Source organism: Sus scrofa, chromosome X, assembly GCF_054392235.1.
Source record: "Sus scrofa isolate SSC_HxYL_T2T_F1_AM1 chromosome X, Sscrofa_HxYL_maternal_Yorkshire_Landrace_v2.0, whole genome shotgun sequence".
Taxonomy (NCBI): domain Eukaryota; kingdom Metazoa; phylum Chordata; class Mammalia; order Artiodactyla; family Suidae; genus Sus; species Sus scrofa.
Window position 1 is genome coordinate 40,677,564 of NC_139401.1, and position 25,184 is coordinate 40,702,747.

Below are 25,184 nucleotides of genomic sequence, written 5' to 3' on the forward strand. Positions count from 1 at the left end.
GTTTGGGGATAGAATAAAGCTACCTCCCCACAGCTCAGCAATGAGCTCAGCCTTTCTCCTTTGCTTGACCAAGAACTGACATTCACAAGCTTTAAATTCCCATCTTGACATACTAACTCCTGAACCAAAACAAACATTTTGGGGTTCACGAGAAATTATTACTTATTATAAGCCACCTCCTAAGGTTATGGAAACAAACAAGAAAACCAAAGCAATACATCAAAGGGACTATAAAGCTCAGAAGTTCTGATTCTCAGTTTCCTCTATAACCATTTTGAGTTCTGGGTTACGTATGAAACTGTTATATAGGTCAGAAACAGAAGACGCGATTGCCAGTCATTTCACGTTTTCATAGGTTGTTTTCATGTTTGTTTGTTTGTTTGTTTTTGATTTTTAGGGCCGCACCCACAGTACATGGAAGTTCCCAGGCTTGAATTGGAGCTACAGCTGCTGGCCTACAGCAGAGCCACAGCAACGCCAGATCCAGGCTGCATCTGTGAGACAGGATTAAGATGGCGGAATAGAAGGACTGGAGCTCAACTTCTCTCCTAAAAACAACAAAATTCACAACTAAAGACTGAGCAATCTCCACCCAAATGGACCAGAAACCCATTCCCTACTCCAGAAGAAAAAGAGGAGGCAACATCCACAGGTAGGAGGGGTGATTTCGTGATATAAACAACCCCATACCTCCCGGGTGGGAAGCTCCACAGACTGAAAACTAACTGGTTCACAGAGACTCACCTACAGGAGTGAGAGTTCTGAGCCCCACATCAAACCCTCACATGCTGGGATCTGTCACTGGGAGAAAGAGCCCCTGGAGCATCTGGCATCAAAGGCCAGCGGGGCTTGTGCACAGGAGCTCCACAGGACTGGGGGAAATGGAGACCCCATTCTTAAAAGGCACACACGGACTTTCACGTGCACTAGGTCCCAGGGCAGAGCAAGGTCTCCACAGGAACCTAGGTCAAACCTGACCGCAGTTCTTGGAGGACATCATGGGAAAACAGGGGTGAATGTGGCTTGTTGTGAGGGAAGGACATTGAAGGCAAAGCTCTCGGGAATATTCAGCAGTTGCCTTTCTCTGGAGGTGGCCATTTTGGGAAAATATGGCCCCACCCGTCAGTCAGTGCTGAGAAGCCCCAAGGCAAACAACAATCCAGGTGGGATCACAGCCCCACCCCTCAGTAAACAGGCTACCTAAAGAGCCTCAGGCACACAGCTGCCTCTAATCCCATCCAGAGACTAAGCCCCACCCACCAGAGAGATCAGAATCACCTCTACCTACCAGTGGGCAGGCATCAGTCCCTCCCATCAGGAAGCCTACAGCAAGCCCCCCATTCCGACTTCAGCCACAAGGGGGACAGACACCAGAAGTAAGAGAGGCTACAACTATTATCTGTAAGAAGGTCACCACACCAAAAACCTATAAAAATGAAAAGACAGAGAACTATAACTCAGATGAGAGAGAAAGGAAAAACCCCAGAAAATCAGCTAAGCAATGAGGAGATTCTCAGCCTCCAGGAAAAAGACTTTAGACTGTCAATGCTGAAGATGATGCAAGACATTGGAAATAAACTGGAGGCAAAGATGGATAACTTACAGGAAACACTAACCAAAGAGATACAAGATATAAACCTTAAACAAGAAGAGATGCAAAATACAATAACAAATAAAAAACTCACTAGAAGCAGCTAACAGCAGAATAAAGGAGGCAGAAGAACAAATACGCAAGGTGGAGGACAGATTAGAAGAAATTACGGATGCAGAACAGAAAAGAGAAAAAAGATTGAAAAAAAATGAAGAGAGTTTCAGGGGACTCTGGGACAATGTTAAACGCACCAACATCCATATTATAGGGGTGCCAGAAGGAGAAGAGAGAGAGAAGGGGACAGAAAAAATATTCCAAGAGATAATAGCCGAAAATTTCCCTAACATGGGAAAGGAACCACTCACTCAGATCTAGGAAGTGCAATCAGTACCATATAAAATAAACCCAAGGAGGAATGCAATGAGACACATAATAATCAAACCGACCAAAATTAAAGACAAAGAGAAAATCTTTAAAGCAGCTAGGGAAAAGAAACAAGTAACACAAGAAATGGCAACAACAAGAACAACAACAAAAAAAGACAAAAAAAAAAAAAACAAAAAACCAAAAAAAAGGAGTTCCCGTCGTGGCGCAGTGGTTAACGAATCCGACTAGGAACCATGAGGTTGCGGGTTCGGTCCCTGCCCTTTCTCAGTGGGTTAACAATCCGGCGTTGCCGTGAGCTGTGGTGTAGGTTGCAGACGCGGCTCGGATCCCCCGTTGCTGTGGCTCTGGCGTAGGCTGGTGGCTACAGCTCCGATTGGACCCCTAGCCTGGGAACCTCCATATGCCGTGGGAGCGGCCCAAGAAATGGCAACAACAAGAACAACAACAAAAAAAGACAAAAACAAAACAAAACAAAACAAAACAAACAAACAAACAAAAAAAAGAAACAAGTAACATACAAGGGAACCCCAATAAGGTTATCAGCAGATTTTTCAGCAGAAACTCTGCAGTCCAGAAGGGAGTGGCATGATATATTAACGTGATGAAAGGACAAAACCTCCAACCAAGAATATTCTACCCAGCAAGGCTCTCATTCAGATTTGAAGGAGAAATAAGAACCTTCACAGATAAGCAAAAGCTGAGAGAATTCAGCAACACTAAACCAGCCTTACAACAAATACTAAAGGAACTTCTCTAGGCAGGAAAGAAAAGATCAGCAACAGGAAACAAAAATTCCACAAATGACATGGCTCATCAGTAAAGGTATATATACAGTAAAGATACGAAATCATCCATGCACAATTATACCATCAAAATCAGAAATCAGGAGAAGAGGTGGGTACAAATGCGGGACACCGGAGATGAACTTGCAATTAAGAGAACAACAACTTAAAACAATCTCATATACATATAGACTCTTACATCAAAACTTCAGAATAACTGCAAACCAAAAATCTACAATTGATTCACAAACAAGGAATCTCTGGAGAAGAAATATATCTCATGGTAAATAAGTGCATAATCCACCATGAAGGGGGTCATTTGACATCATTCTTGGAATGCTGAAGTCTTCTTAGATCTGATTCTGATTTCCTCTCCATCAAAGAACTTATGATAATTATAATTAAACAATGCCACTGTACAATTAAATAATACAGTTCTACAATTGTATTATTAATAACCATTCTGTCCATGGTACAATGCAAAGTCTATATTGTCTTGTTTATCACATCACCGAGAATGGTGTAATGCCTTTACTGAAGAATCAATGAGGAGTTCCTGTCGTGGCGCAGTGGTTAACCAATCTGACTAAGAACCATGAGGTTGCGGGTTTGGTCCCTGGCCTTGCTCAGTGGGTTAAAGGATCTGGCGTTGCCATGAGCTGTGGTGTAGGTTGCAGACGCGGCTCGGATCCCACGTTGCTGTGGCTCTGGCGTAGGCTGGTGGCTATAGCTCCGATTGGACCCCTAGCCTGGGAACCTCCATATGCCGCGGGAACGGCCCAAGAAATAGCAAAAAAAAAAAAGACAAAAAAAAAAAAAAAAGAAGAATCAATGAGATGGAATAAATTGTGAGGACATATTGATATAGTTCACTGTTTTTTAACCAACTTATGCATTTTATATTTTACTTATTTTCAGAGGGTGTATTATTTTTGTTATGCTTACCAGTTATTCTTTTTACTATGCTATATAAGATATTTAATGGTATATAAGGCTTTCTTCTTTATAAATTTTAGTTGCATAATATAACAATTTAATACAATGCTAATTTTTAAAGAAAAATTGAAATGTAATAGATAAAACTAAGTAGTAAAGATGAAAGCCATAAAATTGGGATAAAGTATAGAATAAATTTCCTATTTGTCTCAGCATATTTTCCATTCCACTTCTCCAGTGGGAGTCACTTAATCTGTTTCTTAAGATCCATGTTATAATAATCTGTGTGAATGTAATTGTGTGTAAATGTATATATTTTATTCTGTAAAAAAAAATTAAAAATAAATAAATAAATAAATAAAAAAGGAAAATTCAGGCTGCATCTGTGACCTACACCACAACTCACAGCAACGCCGGATCCTTAACCCACTGAGCGAGGCCAGGGATCCAACCTGCATCCTCATGGATCCTAGTGGGATTTGTTACCACTAAGCCACAGTGGGAACTCCCTGTTTTCATTTTCGATGAAGGAAATATAGGACAGTTGATAGGAATGCATAGAAGGAAATGCAGAGAAAAATACAAATTTTTCGTTCCACCGAATATATTTAGCTATATATCTGAAAGGGGCCAAATGAAGGGCATACATTTAAAAGGCTATTATTAAGAAATTTAAACACGCACAAGAGGAGAGACACCCCCATGTATTATTCATCACCTGGTTTCCACACTTATCAAATTTCTGCTATTTTGGGGGAGTTCCCTGGTGGCTCAGTGGGTTAAGGATCCAGCATTGTCACTGCTGTGGCTTGGGTCACTGCTGTGGCTCAGGTTTGATCCCTGGCCCGAGGACTTCCACATGCCGTGGGAACAGCAAAACAAAAAACAAAAAAACAAGACAAACTAACAACAACAACAACAAACACTCAAAACTTTCTGCTGGAGTTCCCGTCGTGGCGCAGTGGTTAACGAATCCGACTAGGAACCATGAGGTTGCGGGTTAGATCCCTGCCCTTGCTCAGTGGGTTAACGATCCGGCGTTGCCGTGAGCTGTGGTGTAGGTTGCAGACGCGGCTCGGATCCCGTGTTGCTGTGGCTCTGGCGTAGGCCAGTGGCTACAGCTCCGATTCAACCCCTAGCCTGGGAACCTCCATATGCCGCGGGAGCGGCCCAAGAAATAGCAACAATAACAACAACAACAACAAAAAAGACAAAAAGACCAAAAAAAAAAAAAAAAACCTTTCTGCTATTTTTGGGAGTTCCCATCATGGCTCAGTGGTTAACCAGAGTAGTATCCATGAAGACACAGGTTCTATCCCTGGCCTTGCTCAGTGGGTTAATGATCTGGCGTTGCTGTGAGCTGTGGTGTAGGTCGAAGACGCGGCTTGGATCCCATGTTGCTGTGGCTGTGGCTTAGGCTGGTGGCTACAGCTCTGATTAGACCCCTAGCCTGGGAACCTCCATATGCCACGGGTGTGGCCCTAAAAAGACAAAAGAGAAAAACAAAAAAAACCCACAACTTTCTGGAGTTCTCGTCATGGCTCAGTTGTTAATGAATCCGACTAGGAACCATGAAGTTGTGGGTTTGATCCCTGGCCTTGCTCAGTGGGTTAAGGATCCAGCGTTGCCGTGAGCTGTGGTGTAGGTCACAGACATGGCTCAGATCCCGAGTTGCTGTAGTGTAGGCCAGCGGCAACAGCTCTGATTAGACCCCTAGCTTGGGAACCTCCATATGTTGCCGGTGTGGCCCTAGAAAAGACCAAAAAAAAAAAAAAAACCCACAAAAAACCCACAACTTTCTGCTATTTTCATTTCAGTTTTCCCCTGCCACTTCTTTTGTGGGGGTATTTCAAAGCAAATCCCAGATATCATTTCACCATAAATACTTCTGTATTTTTTCCTAATGCCCGAGAATTGTAAAAATTGAGCTTTAATACCATTACCGCACCCAACAGAAAACCAATTCTTTTTCTTTCTTTCTTTTTTTTTTTGCCTTTTAGGGCCACACCCATGGCATGTGGAGGTTCCCAGGCTAGGGGTCTAATTGGAGCTGTAGCTGCCAGCTTAACACCACAGCCTCAGCAACAAGGGATCCAAGCCTCATCTGCAACAACACAGCTCATGTCAGCGCTGGATCCTTAACCCTGAGCAAGGCCAGGGATCGAAGCTGCATCCTCATGGATCCTAGTAAGGTTTATGAACCACTGAGCCATGAAGGGAACTCCAGAAAACCAATTCTTTTTTTTTGTCTTTTTGCCATTTCTTGGGCTGCTCCCACGGCGTATGGAGGCAGGTTCCCAGGCTAGGGGTCAAATCGGAGCTGCAGCTGCCCGCCTATGCCAGAGCCACAGCAACGCGGGATCCGAGCCACATCTGCAACCTACACCACAGCTCACGGCAATGCTGCAATGCTGGATCCTTAATCCACTGAGCAAGGCCAGGGATGGAACCCTCGACCTCATGGTTCCTAGTCGGATTCATTAATCACTGCGCCCATGACGGGAACTCCCAGAAAACCAATTCTTTAATGTTATCTAATAATCATTCTGTATTTCATTTCTACTGATTGTTTCAGAATTGTCCGAAAATTGCACTGACTGTTATCTCAAGTTTTTTACTTAACAGGTCTCCCTTCTTTTCATTCGTTCCCGCGTTCCATTAATTTGTTGGAAAAACTGGATCATTTGCCCTGTAAAACTCTCCACAGTCTATATTTAGCTTAATTTATCTTGTACCTTTGGTGGTTCTTAATGTATTTCTCCAATCCTCACATTTCTTTAAATGGTAGCAAAATCTGTAGGCTTGATTAGCTTCAGGTTCTTTTTCTTTTTCTGTCCCAAATACTTCAATGGTAGTGCTGTATACTTTCTATTATGTCACATCAAGAGGTGCCTAATGTCTGGTTGTGCCATTTGGGGGGCATGTTTAAAAATGATCTGTAGGATCTATGATTCATTGCAAATATGGTGATTTCCTCATTCTATCACTTCCACATTTATTAGCTGTGATTTTTTTTTTTTTTTTGTCTTTTTAGGGCCACACCTGAGGCATATAGAGGTTCCTAGGCTAGGGGTCAAATTGGAGCTGTAGCTGCCAGCCACAGCCATAGCCACAGCCACAGCAATGTGGAATCTGAGCCACGTCTGAGACCTACACCACAGCTCACGGCAACGCCGGATCCTTAACCCACTGAGCAAGGCCAGGGATCGAACCTGCATCCTCATGGATACTAGTTGAGTTTGTTAACCACTGAGCCATGAGGGAACTCCTAGCTGTGATTCTTTTTTGGCCGCGCCAATAGCATGTGGGGAGTTTCGTGGGCCAGGGTTGACGAGGTGCCACAGCTCAAACTGAGCTGCTGCAGTGACAATGCCAGATCCTTGACCCACTCTGCAAGGGAACTCCTAGCTGCGATTCTTTTATTAGGAAAAACTTTCTCTCAACTGGTATATTTAATTACCTTGAAATACAGCCCATAAAGGAAAGACAAGGTAAATTTCCTTTTAGTTATCACCTTTCAAAATAGTGCCCTAGTAACCTCCACCGTCTACTGATGAGAGTTTTTCACAAATCACTATAAACTCATAGATTTAACAAATATATTTATTTCATTTGATGCGTTTCAACTCATTACATTCACTATTCTTATTGATGCTTGTCCCAGCTTTGGCCAGTGGAACCACTCGACTTTCCTTCTACTCAAATATCTTTGATGTCCTCTCTTCTGTCATAATAAGATGTTCCAGGATCATGTTGTACTTTGCCTGCCTCAGACCTGGAAGCTGCCTTTTCTTCAAGGAGCTCTGGTTTCTTTTTCCGAGAGATGAGAAGAGACCTAGTTTTGATGCAATGTAAAGAGCCGTGATTTCAAAAGAGGCTCTGAGGAGGTGTATCTTTGGGCAGCGTTTGTTGAGTGACACAGCAGGAAGGGACCCTAAGCCAGCTCTTCACTTACAGATGAACAAACAGGGTGTTAGCCACCATCAGAGCTACATGGCCGGGTCAGGAGGGCAAGGCTCTGGCAGACCCTCCCTGCGGTGTGACCTTTGGCAGGTCAAGCCCTCGCCCTGGCATCCCTTCCAGCCGGATATTCTGCGGCTCCAGGTGCGTGACTAACGTTTCCGGCACAGACGCACCCTGGGACTTTCCCGGCCCCGCCCCGCCCCGCGGAGCTGGAGAGAGTGGCGTTCGGGGGCGGGGGGAGGGGGAATGGGCGGGGCCCCCGGCCTGGGAGCCGCCCCGCCCGGGCTCCAGAGCCTCAGCGCCCCCTGGCGACTGCGCTGGGCAGGGCGGGGCTGCTCGGGGGCGGGGCTCAGCGCCCGGCGGCTCCGCCTCTTCGCCCCCAAAGGGTGGGGCCGGGAACGGCGGATGTCTGCAGGAGCTGCAGAGGTTTCGCAAGGACGTGACCCTAAGGGTAAAAAACCATTGTGTCACGCGTGGTTGCTAACCGGGGTTAGCGAGCTGAACTAGTTCTCTGACGCCTGGGGAGGGAGGGGTCCAGGGAGGGCTGGGCCGAAACATCCAGATTGCCCCTCCATTAGCGCGGTGGCACACCCTGCTCCCCGCCCCCCTCCGGGGGGGGACGGAAGAGGGCGCGAGCCCGCACCCCCTCTGTGCCCCAGCCTGTAGTTGGGGCGACACTATTCCTCCGGAGGTCAGCGGAATGAAGGCAGAGTTTTTCCGCCCTTTTCCTCTTCCCAATTCCAGAACCGGGCCCCATGGAGCTGGGTTTCGATTGGAAGGTGGAAATGAAAGGATGGGAGAAGCAGGGTGGTTCTCTCATAGAGAACAAAGGAGTTGGGTGCATTAGCCACAGACTGGGTTCAGCCAAGGTAGTTTAGGGGTGCCTGGCAGTATGGGGGTGGCTCTCTCCCAGTGGGGGTGGCCACGGAGATGGGGATCGATCGATCGTGTCCCTGTCTTACTAGGGCCCCAGAATAACCCAGGAACTGGGATGCTGGAGGACTGGGTCCTAGCTCTACTTCCTTTTAACTGTCACCCTGGGGAGCAGGTCACTTAACCTTTGTGGGCCTCACTTTCCCAACTTGAAGAATGCTGGTCTGGACTAGATTCTGGAATAGTTTCAAGTACTGTAAGGCATGGGGAGTGAGGGTGTCTGTCCTAAAACTGTGGAGTCAGAGAAAAAGGCTGGGCCAGGGGCCAAGGCTATCACACCCCAGTCCTCTTTCTGTAGCTCCCCATTCCCCATTCGCACTTGGGCTTCGTTAGCAAACACTTGTGCACCGCTGTTGCGTGCCAAACATAGGCTCACCCCTGATGTTTGTAAGACCTGGGGCAAGTGTACACACGAAGGACCACATACCATGTGTCTAAATATTTAAAAGTTATAAATCAAGCTAACAAACTCTTAAATAAAATGCATTCTATCCTCCTACCTTGACAGATATACCTACATAAAAATAACAATCTGGAAGATCAGGTTCAAGTTTGGAATTCTTGTATTCCTCCACATTCTAAGCTAGAACGTGGTGGCACAGAGAGTAACTCCAGCTCAAGGGCTGTGGTGTGGCTTCCTGCTCTTCCTAACCTGTGTCCACCCCACACCCGGAGGACCCTTTCCCACTGCCCTTTAAGAGGCCACTTGTGGACAGTGGTGGCACAGTCTACTGCCCCCCACCCCCCACCCCCAGGAGGACAGACTAAGAAAAGCAGGTTCAGAATCTGTTGGGCAGGGAGTTCTGAGGTCCCAGGTATCCGAAACCCGGTGGGCATGTCCTTGGCACCTTGATTCCCCAGCGTCCATCTTGCCCAGTCTGAGGGTGGTACCTGCCAGGCGTTATGGGGATGCAGCCCTGGAGCATCTGAACTCTACGAAGGGCAAGGCCAATGTCTACAGGCAAGGTGGGAGGGTGCCAAGAAGGGGCTAGGAGGTAGCCCTTGTGCCAAGCCTGCTGGGAAGGTTGGGGTCTCAGCAGGTGGAGAAGTGGGGAAAGAAAAGAGCGAAGGCCTGAGGACCAGCCATCCAGGGTCGGAATGTCTGTGAACTGTGACCACCCTGTAAAAAGGCTGGATGGAGGTGAATCTTGGTCCTCCGAAATAACAGGCTGCACCTCCAATAGCGTTGCGCCATGTAGGGTGGGGCTGCCAACTGTGGAGCCCCTGCAGCCTCGCCCATCGAAGAGCACGATGAGGACCTTACAGTCCATCCCAGGGCAGCTCTGCATCGGGCATATATCCCGATGCCCTTCCCCACACCATGCCACCTTGGTAATTGGCATTTTTTTCCTTCTTTCTTTCTTTCTTTTTTTTTTTTTTTGTCTTTTTAGGGCTGCACCCTGACCATATGGAAGTTCCCAGGCTAGGAGTCAATCAGAGCTGCACTGCCGGCCCACACCACAGCATCCGAGCCGTGTCTGCGACCTATACACCACAGCTCATGGCAACGCTGGATCCTTAACCCACTGAGCGAGGCCAGGGATCCAACCTGCGTCCTCAGTCAGGTTCGTTTCTGCTGAGTTATGACAGGAACTCCAACTAGCATTTCTTTACCAATTCCAAGCTGAGGGAGCTGAACTACTATACTCCCAGCTCTCATAAGACATTCTGCCTGGAAAGAAACTCTCTTTAGGAATTTTGCCTGCGAGCTAGTGACTGCTGGAGGAGGAATGGGCCCCTCCTCTCCTGTGGGAGCAGCCTGTGGGTGTTGGTAGATAAATGCCCCAGCTCCCTGCCCTGCAGCAGAGAGAATTCTGAGAGATGTGCTCCACACTGTCTGGCGAGTGAGTTTGCCGCGGGATTAGGGGATTGGGCTCTGCCTGTCGACAGCGCCAACTAGTTTGATAACACTGTTGATTTCTACCTTCCCCACTCTCCTGCTGGAGCTCCCACGATTGCTCGACGCGCCAGTGCTTCCATGTGTGTCCTTGTCCCTGGATCTGCCTCTGGGGAAATCTGCACTAAGCATAAGGACATTTCCTGTCGCAGTTGGGCCTGGGGCGCCTCATCTGTAAATAAAAGCGTGGAACGAAGTGCCCCCTGACTTCCTTCCGGGCTCTGCTGGGAGTTTGCCTGCTCCGCCTGCCTGCTGTCTAATAGCACAAGGCACCTTGCTTTGTTTCACTCGAGGCCAGGCTGAACACACCCATGCACGCTGGCCCTGAGGAATGGTCTTGTCTCCACGTGGTGTGTGTGTGTGTGTGTGTACACGTGCGCCAGTAGGAGTTGGGGACAGAGAAATGGAAAGAAAATCTGGTTTCGTATTCAAGCCCCTCTGAGGGCGCCTATTGGAGGCCGCTAAAGTCTGAACCCCTGAACCCGAGGAAGAATTTTGTCTTTTCCTTTCATTAGAGGCCCCTTGCTGAGTCGCAGCTGGCGGCCTCCAAACTGATGCAGCAGGAATTACAAAGAAACACTAGGGCTTGCCGACTCCCTCTCCCCACCCCCACTGCTGCTGGAAACTTTTCTAGAAGGCCACCTGCAAAGGCAAAGCGTTGCATCCTGGGCCACCTCTCATGTAGCATACCCCTCCTCCCTCTTCCTGTCCCTCTGATCAGCCACCAACTGCATCATGACAGAGAGCCAGCTAACTGGGATAACAGGATCCGGTCTGAAATTTCTCCCTGAGGGGTATGCTAGTCAATGGCACTTCCGGTGACGACCCCTCACCCTTTGCTTTTTTTCCCCTTGGGAACGAAGTTGTTTGTTTTATAGCTGTACATGCGGCATATGGAGGTTCACAGGCTAGGGGGTGAATCAGAGTTGCAGCTGCTGGCCTACACCATAGCCACAGCCACGCCGAATCCTTAACCCATCAAGTGAGGCCAGGTATCAAACCTGCATCCTCATGGATACTATATCAGGTTCTTCTTTTTTTGTTTTGTCTTTTTGCCTTTTCTAGGGCCGCTCCTGTGGAATATGGAGGTTCCCAGGCTAGGGGTTGAATGGGAGCTGCAGCCACTGGCCTACGCCAGAGACACAGCAACTCGGGATCTGAGCTGCGTCTGCAACCTATACCACAGCTCACGGCAACACTGGATCCTTAACCCACTGAGCAAGGCCAGGGATCGAACCCACAACCTCATGGTTCCTAGTCGGATTCATTAAGCACTGAGCCACAACGGGAACTCCCTATGTCAGGTTCTTAACCCGCTAAGCCACAACGGGAACTCCTGGGAACGAAGTTTTGAAGACGAAGCTGTTCGGTCCCCATTGAGGTCAGTGGTACTAGCTGGCCTGGTGGACCCTCCCTCTCTCCCCTGAGAGGCTTCTCATTGCTCCCTGCTTCCTACTCTGGAGAAATGTCTGATATCACAGGCAGAGGTGGCCTTCTTCAGGGAACTCCTTGGCCTGGAGCCACAGGCCCACCAGCCTGGAGAAGTCTGAAAGCAAGGTGGACCCAGTCAGTGTGGTCCGGGGTTGTAGGTGCAGACAGGCTGCTCTCACGGTCACACGTTTCAGCCTCTGGCCTGCTGCTGGGGGAGCAGAGGCTTCATGGGGCCAAGGTTCAGAGGGAAGCCTTCAAGGACACCCCTCTGCCCCCCCCCCCACTAATTGGTCACAAGGGGAGCGCTGCCCACCACTCACCTCTCTGCAGGGTGAGCCCACCCCTGGCAACAGGGACTTCATTTGGGGGGCTTACTCCACCCACTTCCCCACCCCATCCCTAGAATGATTTCCTTCCCAGCGGAGCTTATGACAAGTTCAGCCATATTTTGGCTTTTGAGGCCCACATGGAAGAAAGCAAAAATTCCTCAGGGCACAGCAGCCTGAGATGCTTAACCTCACACCCTGCAACTTGGTTGTGGGATGGGACTCCTGGCCCATCAGCACCAGCACACCAAGGCCAGGACAGCCAGGGCATGGCAGGTTGCCATGGATACCTGGGAGCGTGCTCCAAGCAGAGCTGAGGTCCAGACTCTACAGCCAGGCCTGGTGGATCTGCGGGGCCAGCAGCAGAAGAATGTGGGGGCACTCGCACTGCTGCCACCACCTTGAGCAGACCCCCTCCGCCACCCCCCTAAAACAGGGTTTTCTATTTTAGGGACCATAGGAATCTTGTTATAGTGCAGGGGCTGACTCCAGAGGCCTGGGTGGGGATGGGGTGCTGAGATTCCTCATTCTTTTTTCTTTTTAGGGCGGCACCGTGGCATATGGAAGTTCCCGGGCTAGGGGTCAAATCGGAGCTGCAGCTGCCGGCCTACGTCGCAGCCACAGCAATGCCAGATCCAAGCCGCATCCGAGACCTATGCTGTAGCTTGCAGCAACGCCGGATCCTTAACCCACTGGGCAAGGCCAGGAATCGAACCCACATACTCAAGGATACTTGTTCGGTTCTTAACCTGCTGAATAGGAGCTCAGATTCCCCGTTTTTGTTTTTTTTTTTTAGGGCCGCACCCATGACATATGGAGGTTCCAAGGCTAGGAGTCTACTCAGAGGTACAGCTGCCAGCCTGCGCCACAGCCACAGCAACACCAGATCCAAGCCACATCTGCGACCTACACCACAGCTCACGGCAATGCCAGATCCTTGACCCACTGAGCCAGGCCAGGGATGGAACCCGAATCCTCATGGATACTAGTCAGATTCGTTTCTGCTGAGCCACAGCGGGAACTCCCCCAGTCTGTTTTTGGATCATCTACCATCAAGCATTCCACAGAGAAAGAAAAGCAGCAGCCTGCATTTCAGGAAAATACCGTTATTTTAAGCTGTTTTGTCCCTTCCCCACCTCTCCTAGTTATATGACATGTCCTTAGTGAAAATGCTGATAATGCTTTTTGGGTGGCGGGAAGCCAATTTCTAGCTGCAAATTACTTGGGGCTGGGGCTGGGGCTGGGGTCAGGGCAGGAGGCGGGGTCTGTGGAGGGTTTAAGGAGAGAAAGGGGCCAGGCAGATGGAGAAGCCAAGGCCTGGGGATAAAGCTGATTGGTGTGTCAGCAAAATCTGTCACTGGCTTTTGGTGATTCAAAAGGCAGACACATTTTTTCATCTCTGTTAATCCTCCTCTGATACAGGATTTTCCTGCCATTAAATCTGGAGAAAGAAAAATAAGCACTCAAACCTGCACAAGCAACTATTTCTCCCCGCCCCTCCCCCCTGACTTCTGGGTCAGGCCATTTTTAGCGTCTGTGGCTGCTTGACTTGGGAGATGGATGATGGGCTGGGGGAGCTGAAGGGCGCCTCGGAGGAGGAGGAGTGGGATAAGACAGACCCCCAGGATGGTAAGTGTCATCTGGAAACTATTCACTAATGTTTCTCTGCAGTGGTTTCCTCTTTGTCCATTTCCTTGCTGGGTTGTCAGTGAGTCCATGTGAGTTGCTGGTTTAGAATGATGAAGGGTTTCCAAACGGATCCAAGCTGTCAGTGTGGGGGGAGCATCTGATTGGCTGCTGTTCCTGGCTTCTCTTAAACCAGCACCAGGATGGTGGGGAGAAATGTGTGTGGAGAAGAAGCGGGGAAAGGCAAGGCATTCAAGAAGAAGTGGAGGAGCTCCCGTAGCAGCTCAGCGGTTAACAAACCTGACTAGCATCCATGAGGACGCAGGTTCAATCCCTGGCCTTACTCAGTGGGTTAAGGATCTGGTGTTGCCGTGAGCTGTGGTGTAGGTCACAGATGCGGCTCGGATCCTGTGCTGCTGTGGCTGTGGTGTAGGCTGGCAGCTGTAGCTCCGATTCGACCCCTAGCCTGGGAAACTCCATATGCCAAAAAGGCAAAAAAAAAAAAAAAAAAAAAAAAAAGAAGTAGAGGTGTAGAAAGGGGCCCAGTGACTTGGTTCTCGCGGGATCCCTCCTGGGTACCCGGTAACCTGTGCTCTCTCCCCACAGGTAGGGATCCCACAGCTGGGTGGTTCTAAGCCACCAGGTGCATGAAAGGCTACGGGATGCTGGTCCTTCTGCTGCATGGTGAGTTCTGAGGCCCCTCCTTCTGTCCCATAGGAGGCAGCTGCCAGTGGGTGCAGGAGTTGGAAGATGTGTGGAAACCCCAGGGCTTCTACCCAACAAGCATGGGCTTCAGGTGGCTTCCATGAAAGCTGTACCTGGACAACAATTCTTCTCATTAGGTTTCAGTTAAGGTGTGATCATGGGAAGGGGACAGAGAATGAAAGAAAACAGCAGGCGGTGGGGGTTGCTTTGGGTTGTTTGTTTAAAAGACCCCTAGCCTGGAAACTTTCATGTGCCACGGATGCAGCTCTAAAAAGCAAAAAAACAAAAAACAAAACCAAAAAAGGCCTGGAGTTCCCCTTGTGGCTCAGCAGGTTAAGAACCCAACATAGTTCCATGCGGATGTGGGTTCGATTCTTGACCACGCTCAGTGGGTTAAGGATCTGGCATTGTGGCAAGTTATGGAGTAGGTCACAGATGTGGCTCGGTTCTGTCATGGCTGTGGCTGGCAGCTACAGCTCCGATTCGCCCCCCTGGCCTGTGAACTTACATATGCCGCAGGTGCAGCTGTAAACAAGCAAAAGCAAAAACAAAAACTCCTGAGCCAAATATATGAAATAACCTCTTGGTGCTTCTCTTATTCTCATTTTGGATATGAATTCATTGGTGTAATCACCAAAAACTACAGTAGTTTTGTAATCACATTATTTTAAGGTCATTTATAAAAGAAAATCCCTTAAAGAAATCATGTTAAAGGAAGACGATGACATGAAAAATATCATGGTGGAATTGTGTGATTACAGATGTTTAGAAATTTTTCCCAAGTGTTTTTGGTCCTAATGCTATATGGGTTTTCATGTAGCAAGAAGACCCATCCCAAGTTCTTTCCCACACTGCTCCAGCTCCAGCTGTTCCAACCTAACCGAGACAGCCCATGGAAAAGGCCCCCCCATTAAGTTCTGCAGTAAGTGATTTACACAAAGAACCGGTTTTCTGACCCTCAGGTGAATGTCATTTTTGAGATTCTAACTATCCCGGTAATAGACCCCTCTCTGCAGTGCTGGCAGAGAAAATGTCACCCGATAGTTCTACAAAATGGCAGTAATAGAATTTTCTTACTCTTTTCTTACAAAAGTAGAACTTGGAGTTTCCGTTGGGGCGTAGCGGAAACAATCCGACTAGGAACCATGAGGTTGCAGGTTCGATTCCTGGCCTCGCTCAGTGGGTTGAGGATCCAGCGTTGCCATGGGCTGTGATGTAAGTTGCAGATTCGGCTTGGATCCTGTGTTGCTGTGGCTGTGGGGTAGGCTGGCAGCTACAGCTCCAATTCGACCCCTAGCCTGGGAACCTCCATATGCCGTAGGTGTGGCCCGAAAAAGACAAAAAAAAAAAAAAAAAAAAAAAGTAGAACTTGCTCTGCTCAGTGAATTAACAGGTACACACGGTATCTTCAGTACATTCAGGGGATATCATGAGAGCTATAACTGCATAGGCTTTGTCCCTGAGAAACTTACATTCTTTAATGGCAGACTCCATAAGTAAATCACACACACACACACAATTAGAACGAGGTGCAGGGAACAGTGTGATAAACAGGACATGACTTCCTAGCTGGAGGAGCCTCTAAAGGACAGAGGTTGACATTTATATGATTACAAACAACCAGTTCCTTGCCATTTCTCCTACCTAGAAAGGATATGAAGTTTGATTGACTCATGGGGACAGAATGTTTGCTCCTGAGAGCCAGTTTTATTTTAAACATGTACCCAGAGCACTCCCGTTCCTCACGGAAAGCAGACAGTATTCATAGCCCGCGTGCTGCCAAACAGGAACTGTCCCTGCTGCAAAAAACCCGAAATACGGGCAGACTTCTTATGACAAGTTGGAGAGCTGAGCAGTGTGACATCATTTGCTAACAATAGATGCACTTAAAATTAATGACCCTCTCCACATCCCCGGTGCTTTCATTTAAAACGCACGCGGCAGCACAGACCATATTACTCTGACGACACGTCACAAAGATTACGGACGACATGTTCCAGAGAAGCAGGCAGGGGTAGGACTCTACCTCCCCGGCTGGAGAAAAATGACCAAATCGGCTGGACAAAACAAGGTCTTGGTGGAATCAGAAGTGGCTCGCTCATGGCAGGGTAAATCTGGGGCAAAACTGAAACAAATTCTCCCAATTGGAGGATCTCCTGGATGTGCCTCCCCCCCCTCCCCCTCATGGCACTCCTTCAGGGTCTCCGGCTGCCCATGGCACGAGAGCCTCCTTCCTTATCTTGCTTTGCAGGGCTCTCCACGATCAGCTTGCTGTAAACCAGGAGTCTTTAAAGAGGGCCTGGGTTTGTGTTTTATTCACCTCACTGTGTCTAGGGTCTTTTTTTTTTTTTTTTTTTGTCTTTTTGTCTTTTCTAGGGCCACTCCTGTGGCATATGGAGGTTCCTGGGCTAGGGGTCGAATCAGAGCTACAGCTGCCGGCCTACACCACAGCCATAGCCACGCAGGATCCAAGCCACGTCTGCGACCTATGCCACAGCTCACGGCAATGCCGGATCCTTAACCCACGGAGCAAGGCCAGGGATCAAACCCACAACCTCATGGTTCCTAGTCGGATTTGTTAGCCACTGAGCCACGACTGGAACTCCTAGGGTCTTACAGTAAGTGCTTAATAAGGGATGGCTTGTTGAATGGGCAAAACTACCCAGATTGGAACCATTACAATATCTGATAAAGGTCTTGCATAATATATATATATTAAACTCAGCAAATCCAATAAGAAGCAACCCAATTTTTATAAATTGGCAAGCATTCTTTTTTTTTTTTTTTTTTTTTTAATGGCTGCATCCGCAGCATGTGGAAATTCCTGGGCCAGGGATTGAATCCAAACCACAGCTGCAACCTGTGCCACGGCTGTGGCAACACTAGATCCTTTAACCCACTGTGCTGGGCTGGGGATTGAACCTTTGTCCCTGCAGCAACCCGAGCTGCTGCAAGTGGATTCTTAACCCACTGCACCACAGTGGGAACTCCACTGGCAAACATTTTTTTTTTGGGGGGGCGCACCCGCAGCATATGGAGGTTCCCAGGCTAGGGGTTGAATTGGAGCTGCAGCTGCCAGCCTACACCACAGCCACAGCAACACCAGATCCGAGCCGCATCTTCAACCTACACCACAGCTCATGGCAATGCCAGATCCCTGACCCCCTGAGCAAGGCCCAGAGATCGAACCTGCATCCTCATGGATACTAGTCTGGTTTGTTACCACGGCTCCACAGCAGGAACTCTGGTAGCTCGTTCCTTTTGATTGCCAAGTAGTGTTCCCTTGTCTGGGTGTCCTGGTCTGTTTATCCATTCCCCTATTGTTGAGCATTTAAATTGTTTCTAGTTCAGGGCAAGTATACTTAGGGCTTTGTGGGGCCTAGTGTTCTCCTCGGCTGGGGCAGCTCTCCATCCTGAGTTCCACCAGGCCTGGGAGGCCATCAGCAGACCCCGCCTCCGAAGATGAACTGATTCCACCATCCCGCACGACGCACACTGGCCAGCACAGCTGCAGTGTGAATCCCTGATCCTGTCTTTCCTGTCGCAGAAGGTACCATCGTGATGTGAGAAGCAAGTTCTAGGGTGACTGTGTGGTCAGAGGCCACTGCCCCCCGCCCCCCAACACGGCATGTCTGCCTCCCCCAGCCCAGTTGGTTCTGCAAATCCAGTCCCGGGGCTTGGTCTGAGGAGCAATTGCGATCGCATTTACTAGGAATGGGAAAGGAATGACTTCTAGGGCCAAGATGGCTGCTGAGATTTTGCTGAATCCAGAAAATGGACCATATTTTCCCTTGCTATTTTGGTTTCCTGAGGCCCAAGTCTTTTGCAAACGATGAGAATGAAGAAACACTTCAAACTCCGTCTGTGGTTGGAAACTCCATGAGTAACTGTTGCCCTAGCAAACCTCCAGGGGCAAAAAATCACATATTCTGAAAGCTGCGGACCTATGAAGGAGAAATCCCTGAGCTGGTCTGCATTAAGACATCATTCTGAGGGCATCTGAGCCTGGTCATCGCTGCCCCCCTGCAGTTTGGGGGGTTGCCCGGTACCCTGGGTCAGAACACAGAGGCAGGGCTCCATTTCTGGTATTTCCCCCAATTCAGGGACATCTTGAAACTTTTGCCCCCCTTTTTCACATAAAATTAACTATTAATCAACGTAAAGTGGACAGTTTGGGGAGTTCTTGCTGTGGCACAATGGGATTGGCAGTGTCTCTGCAGTGCCAGGACGCAGGTTCCATCCCTGGCCTCCCACAGTGGGTTAAAGGATCTGGTGTTGCCCTAGCTGTGGCACAGGTGGCAACTGTGGCTCGGATCTGATCCCTGGCCCGGGAACTCCATATGCTGTGGAGTGGTCAAAAAAGAAAAAGATTAAAGCCTACGTTTCGATGGCATTTAGTCCATTCGCAGTGTTGTGCAACCATCCCCTCTAGTTCTTAAGACATTTCCGTCACCTTAAAAGGAAACCCTGTGCCCATCAAGCAGTCACTCCCCACTCTCCTTCCCCCAGCCCCTGGCAACCCCTAATCCACTTTCTGTCTCTATGGATTTGCCTCTTCTGGGTGCTTCATATAAATGGAAGCACACGGGGCCTTGTGTGACTGCTTTCACGTAGCATAATGTGTGGGGTTTTTTTTTTATATGTTTTTTTTGCGTTTTTATTTTTTTAATTGTATTTTTATTTTATTTAATTAATTAATTAATTTATTTTTTGGCTTTCTGTCTTTTTTCTAGGGCCACACCGGTGGCATGTGGAGGTTCCCAGGCTAGGGGTCAAATCGGAGCTGTAGTTGCTAGCCTACACCACAGCCACAGCAACACTGGATCCTTAACCCACTGAGCAAGGCCAGGAATTGAATCTGCGTCCTCATGGTTCCTAGTCGGATACGTTAACCACTGAGCCACGATGGGAACTCCTTTTTTGCGTTTTTAGAGCCACACCTGCGGCATATAGAGGTTCCCAGGCTAGGGGTCGAATTAGAGCTGTAGCCACTGACCACAGCCATAGCAACGCTAGATCGGAGCCACTTCTGTGCCCTACACAACTCATGGCAACACCGGATCCTTAACCCACTGAGTGAGGCTTCATGGATACTAGTCAGATTCATTTCTGCTGAGGCACGATGGGAACTCCTCACCTAGCGCAATATTTTCGAGGTTCAGCCACGTTGAAACATGTGTAGGTACTTCATTCCTTTTTATGGCAAATTAATATTCCACCGTGTGGCATTTTGTTTATCCATGTGTCTGTTGGTGAACACTTGTGGCTTCCATTTTTGGGTTATTTTGAAAGGTGCTATATGGACATTCATGCACAAGTATTTGTTAGAACACCTACTTTCACCTAGGAATGGGACTGCTAGGGCATATGGTAACTGTGCTACACCTTGTAACTTTTTTTTTTTTTTTGTCTTTTTGCCATTTCTTGGGCTGCTCCCGCGGCATATGGAGGTTCCCAGGTTAGGGGTTGAATCGGAGCTGTAGCCGCTGGCCTACACCAGAGCCACAGCAACGCGGGATCCGAGCCATGTCTGCAACCTACACTACAGCTCACGGCAACGCCGGATCCTCAACCCACTGAGCGAGGCCAGGGATCAAACCCACAACCTCATGGTTCCTAGTCGGATTTGTTTCCGCTGAGCCACAACGAGAACTCCCTTGTTTTTGGCTTCTATGCGGGACTTATAATGTAGGAGATTCCCTAAACGTATGCACAGTGCTTAAAAGGTGCTGGGTAGCCAGAAAAGGTTATCAAATGCCCACTACAATCAGAGATGGTTTGTTCGCAAGTAACGGAAATCCACTGGTCCACACAGATGGTTTGAGTGGGTTTCTGAAATGGAAACATGGAAATGTCACAGAAATAGCTCTAGCAGGGCTTTATGGGAGCTAAAGGGCTGGCCAGGAGCTTCCCCCTCTCCCTGATCTCCTTTTCTGGGATTCTCATGGCTGATCTAGGCCTCTCTCTGCACACCAGTTTCCTCACCTTGCCCTTGGCTCCTGCTGCCCAAGACTGACCTGCACGTGGCTTTGGAACAAACACCAGTCCCGGTGCTACACAGGTTGGTCACATGATCTCACCTTCCGGTTCCATGTTCACAGGGAAGGAATGAATCTGATAGGCTCTGCTAAGCTCATATGTTCACCTGTGGTCCAGACAACTGTGGCTGGGAGGAGGCTGCAGAGACACATGGGGCTCTGAGTGGGGTATTTTATTTCTTAGAAGTGGTACTTGGGGGAGTTCCTGTCGTGGCGCAGTGGTTAACGAATCCAACCAGGAACCATGAGGTTGCGGGTTCGATCCCTGCCCTTACTCAGTGAGTTAATGATCCGGCCTTGCTGAGAGCTGTGGTGTAGGTTGCAGACATGGCTCGGATCCAGCGTTGCTGTGGCTGTGGCGTAGGCTGGCAGCTGCAGCTCCTATTTGACCCCTAGCCTGGGAACCTCCATATACCGCAGGTGTGGCCCTAGAAAGACAAAAAAAAAAAAAAAAAAAAAAAAAAAAAAGAACAAAGAAAAATAATATATGTAGCAAGATTTACCCTGAGCAAATACTTATTAAAAGTTGGTTGTTCTAAGAAGAAAAGAAACCAGAGTTCCTGTCATGGTGCAGCGGAAACGAATTCGATTAGGAACCATAAGGTTGTGGGTTCAATCCCTGGCTTTGCTCAGTGGATTAAGGATCCAGCGTTGTTATGAGCTGTGGTGTAGGTCACAGATGCGGCTTGGATCCTTCCCTGCTGTGGTTGTGGTGTAGGCCAGCAGCTGCAGCTCCGATTCAACCCCTAGCCTGGGGAACCTCTATATGCCATGAGTGTGTCCCTAAAAAAGCCAAAAAAAAAAAAAAAAAAGAAACCCATAAACTATGATTAATTTGAATAACATTAGACATGTTTGTATCACCTTGACAACGTGCAGTACCACACTTTCCAATCTCTTGTCCTGTGCATATTTGCTGTCGTTGATCAAACAATCAAGGAGCTCCCATTGTGACTCAGCATGTTAAGGACCTGACATTGTCTCTCTGAGGACGCAGGTTTGAGCCCTGGCCTCAATCAGTGGGTTAAGGATCCAGTGTTGCTGTGGCTGTGGTGTAGGCCTGCAGCTGCAGCTCTGATTTGACCCCTGGCCCGGGAACTTCCATATGTCATAGGTGCAGCCGTAAAAAGAAAAAAAATCAATAATAAGAATAGAAAAAAGAGTTTTATTTGAGCCAAACAGAGGAGTAGCCCAGAAGCCTATTTCCCAGGTTATTCTGAGAAACTACTTCAGAGAAGCAGGGTTTTGAGCACAGTTTTATATCTTGTCAGAACAAAGAACATTAAAGTCAAGGTTACATTTCTTCAAGGTCTCAAAAGAACAACAACAAAACAGACAGACCCGCAGGTACACAGAAAGACAGTATGGCGTTAGCGCCTGGGAATGAGTCTTTTTTTCTTTTGGCCAAGCCCACAGCATGCAGAAGTTCCCAGGCCGGGGATTGAACCTGCGCCACAGGACTGACAACACCGGATCTTTAACCCACTGAGCCACACAGAACTCCTGGGAAGGGCGGCTTTAGGGCTGCACCCGCGGCATATGGAGGTTCCCAGGCTAGGGGTTGAATCGGAGCTGTAGCAGCTGGCCTACACCACAGCCACAGCAACGCCAGAACCAAGCCTCATCTGCGACCTACACCACAGCTCATGGCTACGCCAGATCCTTAACCCACTGAGCGAGGCCAGGGATCAAACCCGCATCCTCATGGATTCTAGTTGGGCTCGTTAACTGCTGAGCCATGAAGGGAACTCCTAATCTTTATTTTTAACATAGACATTCTTTACTTCTCAGTAAGTGTGCCCTTTTCTTAAATAGCTAAAGCAGATAAATAATCTATATTTCATAGGCCACAAAGAGGCTATTTTAGTTAGCATCATATTCAGGTTAACTCATGTATAAGCCAGAATGACTTACCTATATCTCCCTATGTGGAAGTTTCTTTTGTCATTGGCTTTGGGGGTTGAATACATCTGCAGGCCTTGCTCTGTTGAGCTCCCAGAGCCACTTCCAGCAGCTCTGTCCTAGAACTGCATATACATGTAATTGTATAGTATGTAGTCTTGTGTCAAGTCTCTTTTGCGCAACATAATGTTTTTGTTGTGTCAGTAGTTTCTTCCTTTTTATTGCTGAGCGGTATTCCACTGTGTGATAGGTTGTAATTTATTGCTCTACTGTTGGGTAATTTCCTGTTTGGATCTATTATGAATGTCACTATGAACATTCTTCTACAGTCTTTATGTGGACATTTTTTTTTTTTCATTTCTCTTGGGTAAATACCTAGGAATTGCTGAGTCATAGTCCTATGTTTAGTTTTAATACTTGCTGCCAAAGTTTTCCAAAGTTATTCAACTATTTTCTATTATCATCGACGATGATGAGAATCCAGCGGTTCTACATCCTCACCAACATTTTGGGGCCAGCCATTCTGATGTGTGCGTGTGTAGGGAAACCTCACTGTAGTTTTTTTTTTTTTTTTTGCCTGCTTTTTAGGGCAGCACCTGCAGCACATGGAAGTTCCCAGGCTAGGGGTTGAATCGGAGCTATAGCTGCCGGTCTATACCACAGGCACACGGGATCTGAGCCACACCTGTAACCTACACACAGCTCATGGCAATGCTGGATCCCCGGCCCACTGATTGAGGCCAGGGATTGAACCTGCATTCTCATGGATACTAGTTTGATTCGTTTTCACTGTGCCACAGTGGGAACTTTGTAGTTTTGTTTTATTTTTTTGGCTGTGCCTGCGGCATGTGGAAGTTCCCAGGCCAGGGACTGAACGCATGCCACAGCAGTGACAACACTGAATCCTTAACCTACTGAGACACTAGGGAACTCCCTCATTGTAGTTTTAATTTGCACTTCCCTAATAGTTAATGATGTAGAGGTTCTTTTCCTATGCTTAAAATCTACTTAATACATTCTTTTGTGAAGTGTTCAAATCATTTGTCTTTTCATTATTCTTCACTCATAGAAGTAGTCTTCAAAATATTCTATATCCAAGTCTTTCTCTCTCTCTAACACACACACACACACACACACACACACGGTAATCTTTTAAAAAAACAGCTTTAGGAGTTCCCATTGTGGTGCAGTAGAAACGAATCCGACTAGCAACCATGAGGTTTTGGGTTTGATCCCTGGCCTCGCTCAGTGGGTTAAGGATCTGGCGTTACCATGAACTGTGGTGTAAGTCACAGATGTGGCTTGGATCTGGTGTTGCTTTGGCTGTGGTGTAGGCTGGCAGCTGTAGCTCTGATTCGACCCCTAGCCTGGGAACCTCCATATGCCATGAGTATGGCCCTAAAAAAAGCAAAAAGCAAAAAACAAAAAAATAAAAACAAACAAACAACAAAAAAAAAACACCCAAAAAACAAAAACAGCTTTATTGGAGTTCCTATTGTGGCTCAGTGGGTTAAGAACCTGACTAATGTCCCTGAGGGTGCAGGTTCGATCCCTGGCCTCACTCAGTGGGTTAAAGCGTCCAGCATTGCCATCAGCTGCAGAGTAGGTCACAGATGCGGCTCGAATCCCATATTGCTATGGCTGTGGTGTAGGCCGGCAGCTGCAGCTGCAATTTGACCCTGAACCTGGGAATTTCCACATACCACAGGTGCAGCCCTAGAAAGAAAAAAAAGCAAAAAAACCACCTTTATTGAGGTGTAATTGACATATTGACATATAACAAATTAAACATTTAAAGTGTACCCTTGTGAAACCATCAGCACAGCTGAGCTAATGAACATATTCCATGTCCATCACCCCCAAAACTCATGCCCCTTTATAACTCTTCCCTTCTGCTCCTCTTTGCCTTCCTACGCATCCCCAGCTAACCACAGATCTGTTACTGAAGACCAATCCGTAGTTTCTAGAATTTTTTTGTGAATGGAATCATATAGCATGTACTCTTTTCTTTTTTTTTGGTCTGGATTTTTTCTTTTATTTATTTTTGTTTTTTTGCTTTTTAGGGCCGCACCCACAGCATATGGAGGTTCCCAGGCTAGGGGGCTAAATGGAGCTACAGCTGCTGGTCTACACCACAGCCACAGCAATGCCAGATCTGTGCTGCGTCTGTGACCTACACCACAGCTCACGGCAACGCTGGATCCTCAACCCACTAAGTGAGGCCAGGGGTGGAACCTGCAACCTCATGGTTCATAGTCAGATTCACTAATCAATGAGCCACGAAGGGAACTCCACATATCTAGTATTATTTGATTTAGAGTAGATATTGTAGATAATAGTTGTAGAAACTCCAGATTCTCTTATCTCCCTTTGAAGAGTGTTGAATTTCCTTCTGGCATTCGGTTAAACTACTGGCAGATCACCTTGACATATGGGAGGCTTGATTTCAGCCTTCCTTTGGGAAGGCCTAATTCGGTTTTGCCCTTGGCTCTGGGAAATGGTCTTTACTCCTAAGGTGTGGCCCTCTGGTCTTTCAATGGAAAGCGCTAGGTATTTTATAAGCCCTTCTAACTTGGTGGACCCTAGACTCCTAATCTGTTTCCCATTAGTGGGAAATTGCCGAAATCTCTGTTTAGTTCTTGGCCTTCCATTCTCGGCTCCTTGGAG

The 25,184-nt window shown here is 47.8% G+C and overlaps 1 protein-coding gene across 11 annotated transcripts in view; it reads left to right on the top strand.

The window, feature by feature from the left end:
* Positions 1 to 25,184, top strand: part of NYX (nyctalopin) — an 83,007-nt gene that overhangs the window by 49,656 nt on the left and 8,167 nt on the right. For 2 of the 11 annotated variants that reach the window (XM_085007821.1, XM_085007823.1), the window contains exons 1-2: positions 8,054 to 8,110; positions 14,479 to 14,556. In XM_085007821.1, coding sequence (XP_084863947.1) covers positions 14,520 to 14,556 — 37 coding nt within the window. In that variant the 5' untranslated portion in view covers positions 8,054 to 8,110; positions 14,479 to 14,519. Of the gene's footprint in view, positions 1 to 7,559; positions 7,801 to 8,010; positions 8,111 to 9,983; positions 10,158 to 11,392; positions 11,517 to 13,668; positions 13,876 to 14,478; positions 14,557 to 15,397; positions 15,500 to 20,553; positions 20,639 to 25,184 lie in introns of those variants that run through there. The other 9 variants (XM_085007818.1, XM_085007820.1, XM_085007819.1 and 6 more) reach the window with 9 other exon arrangements.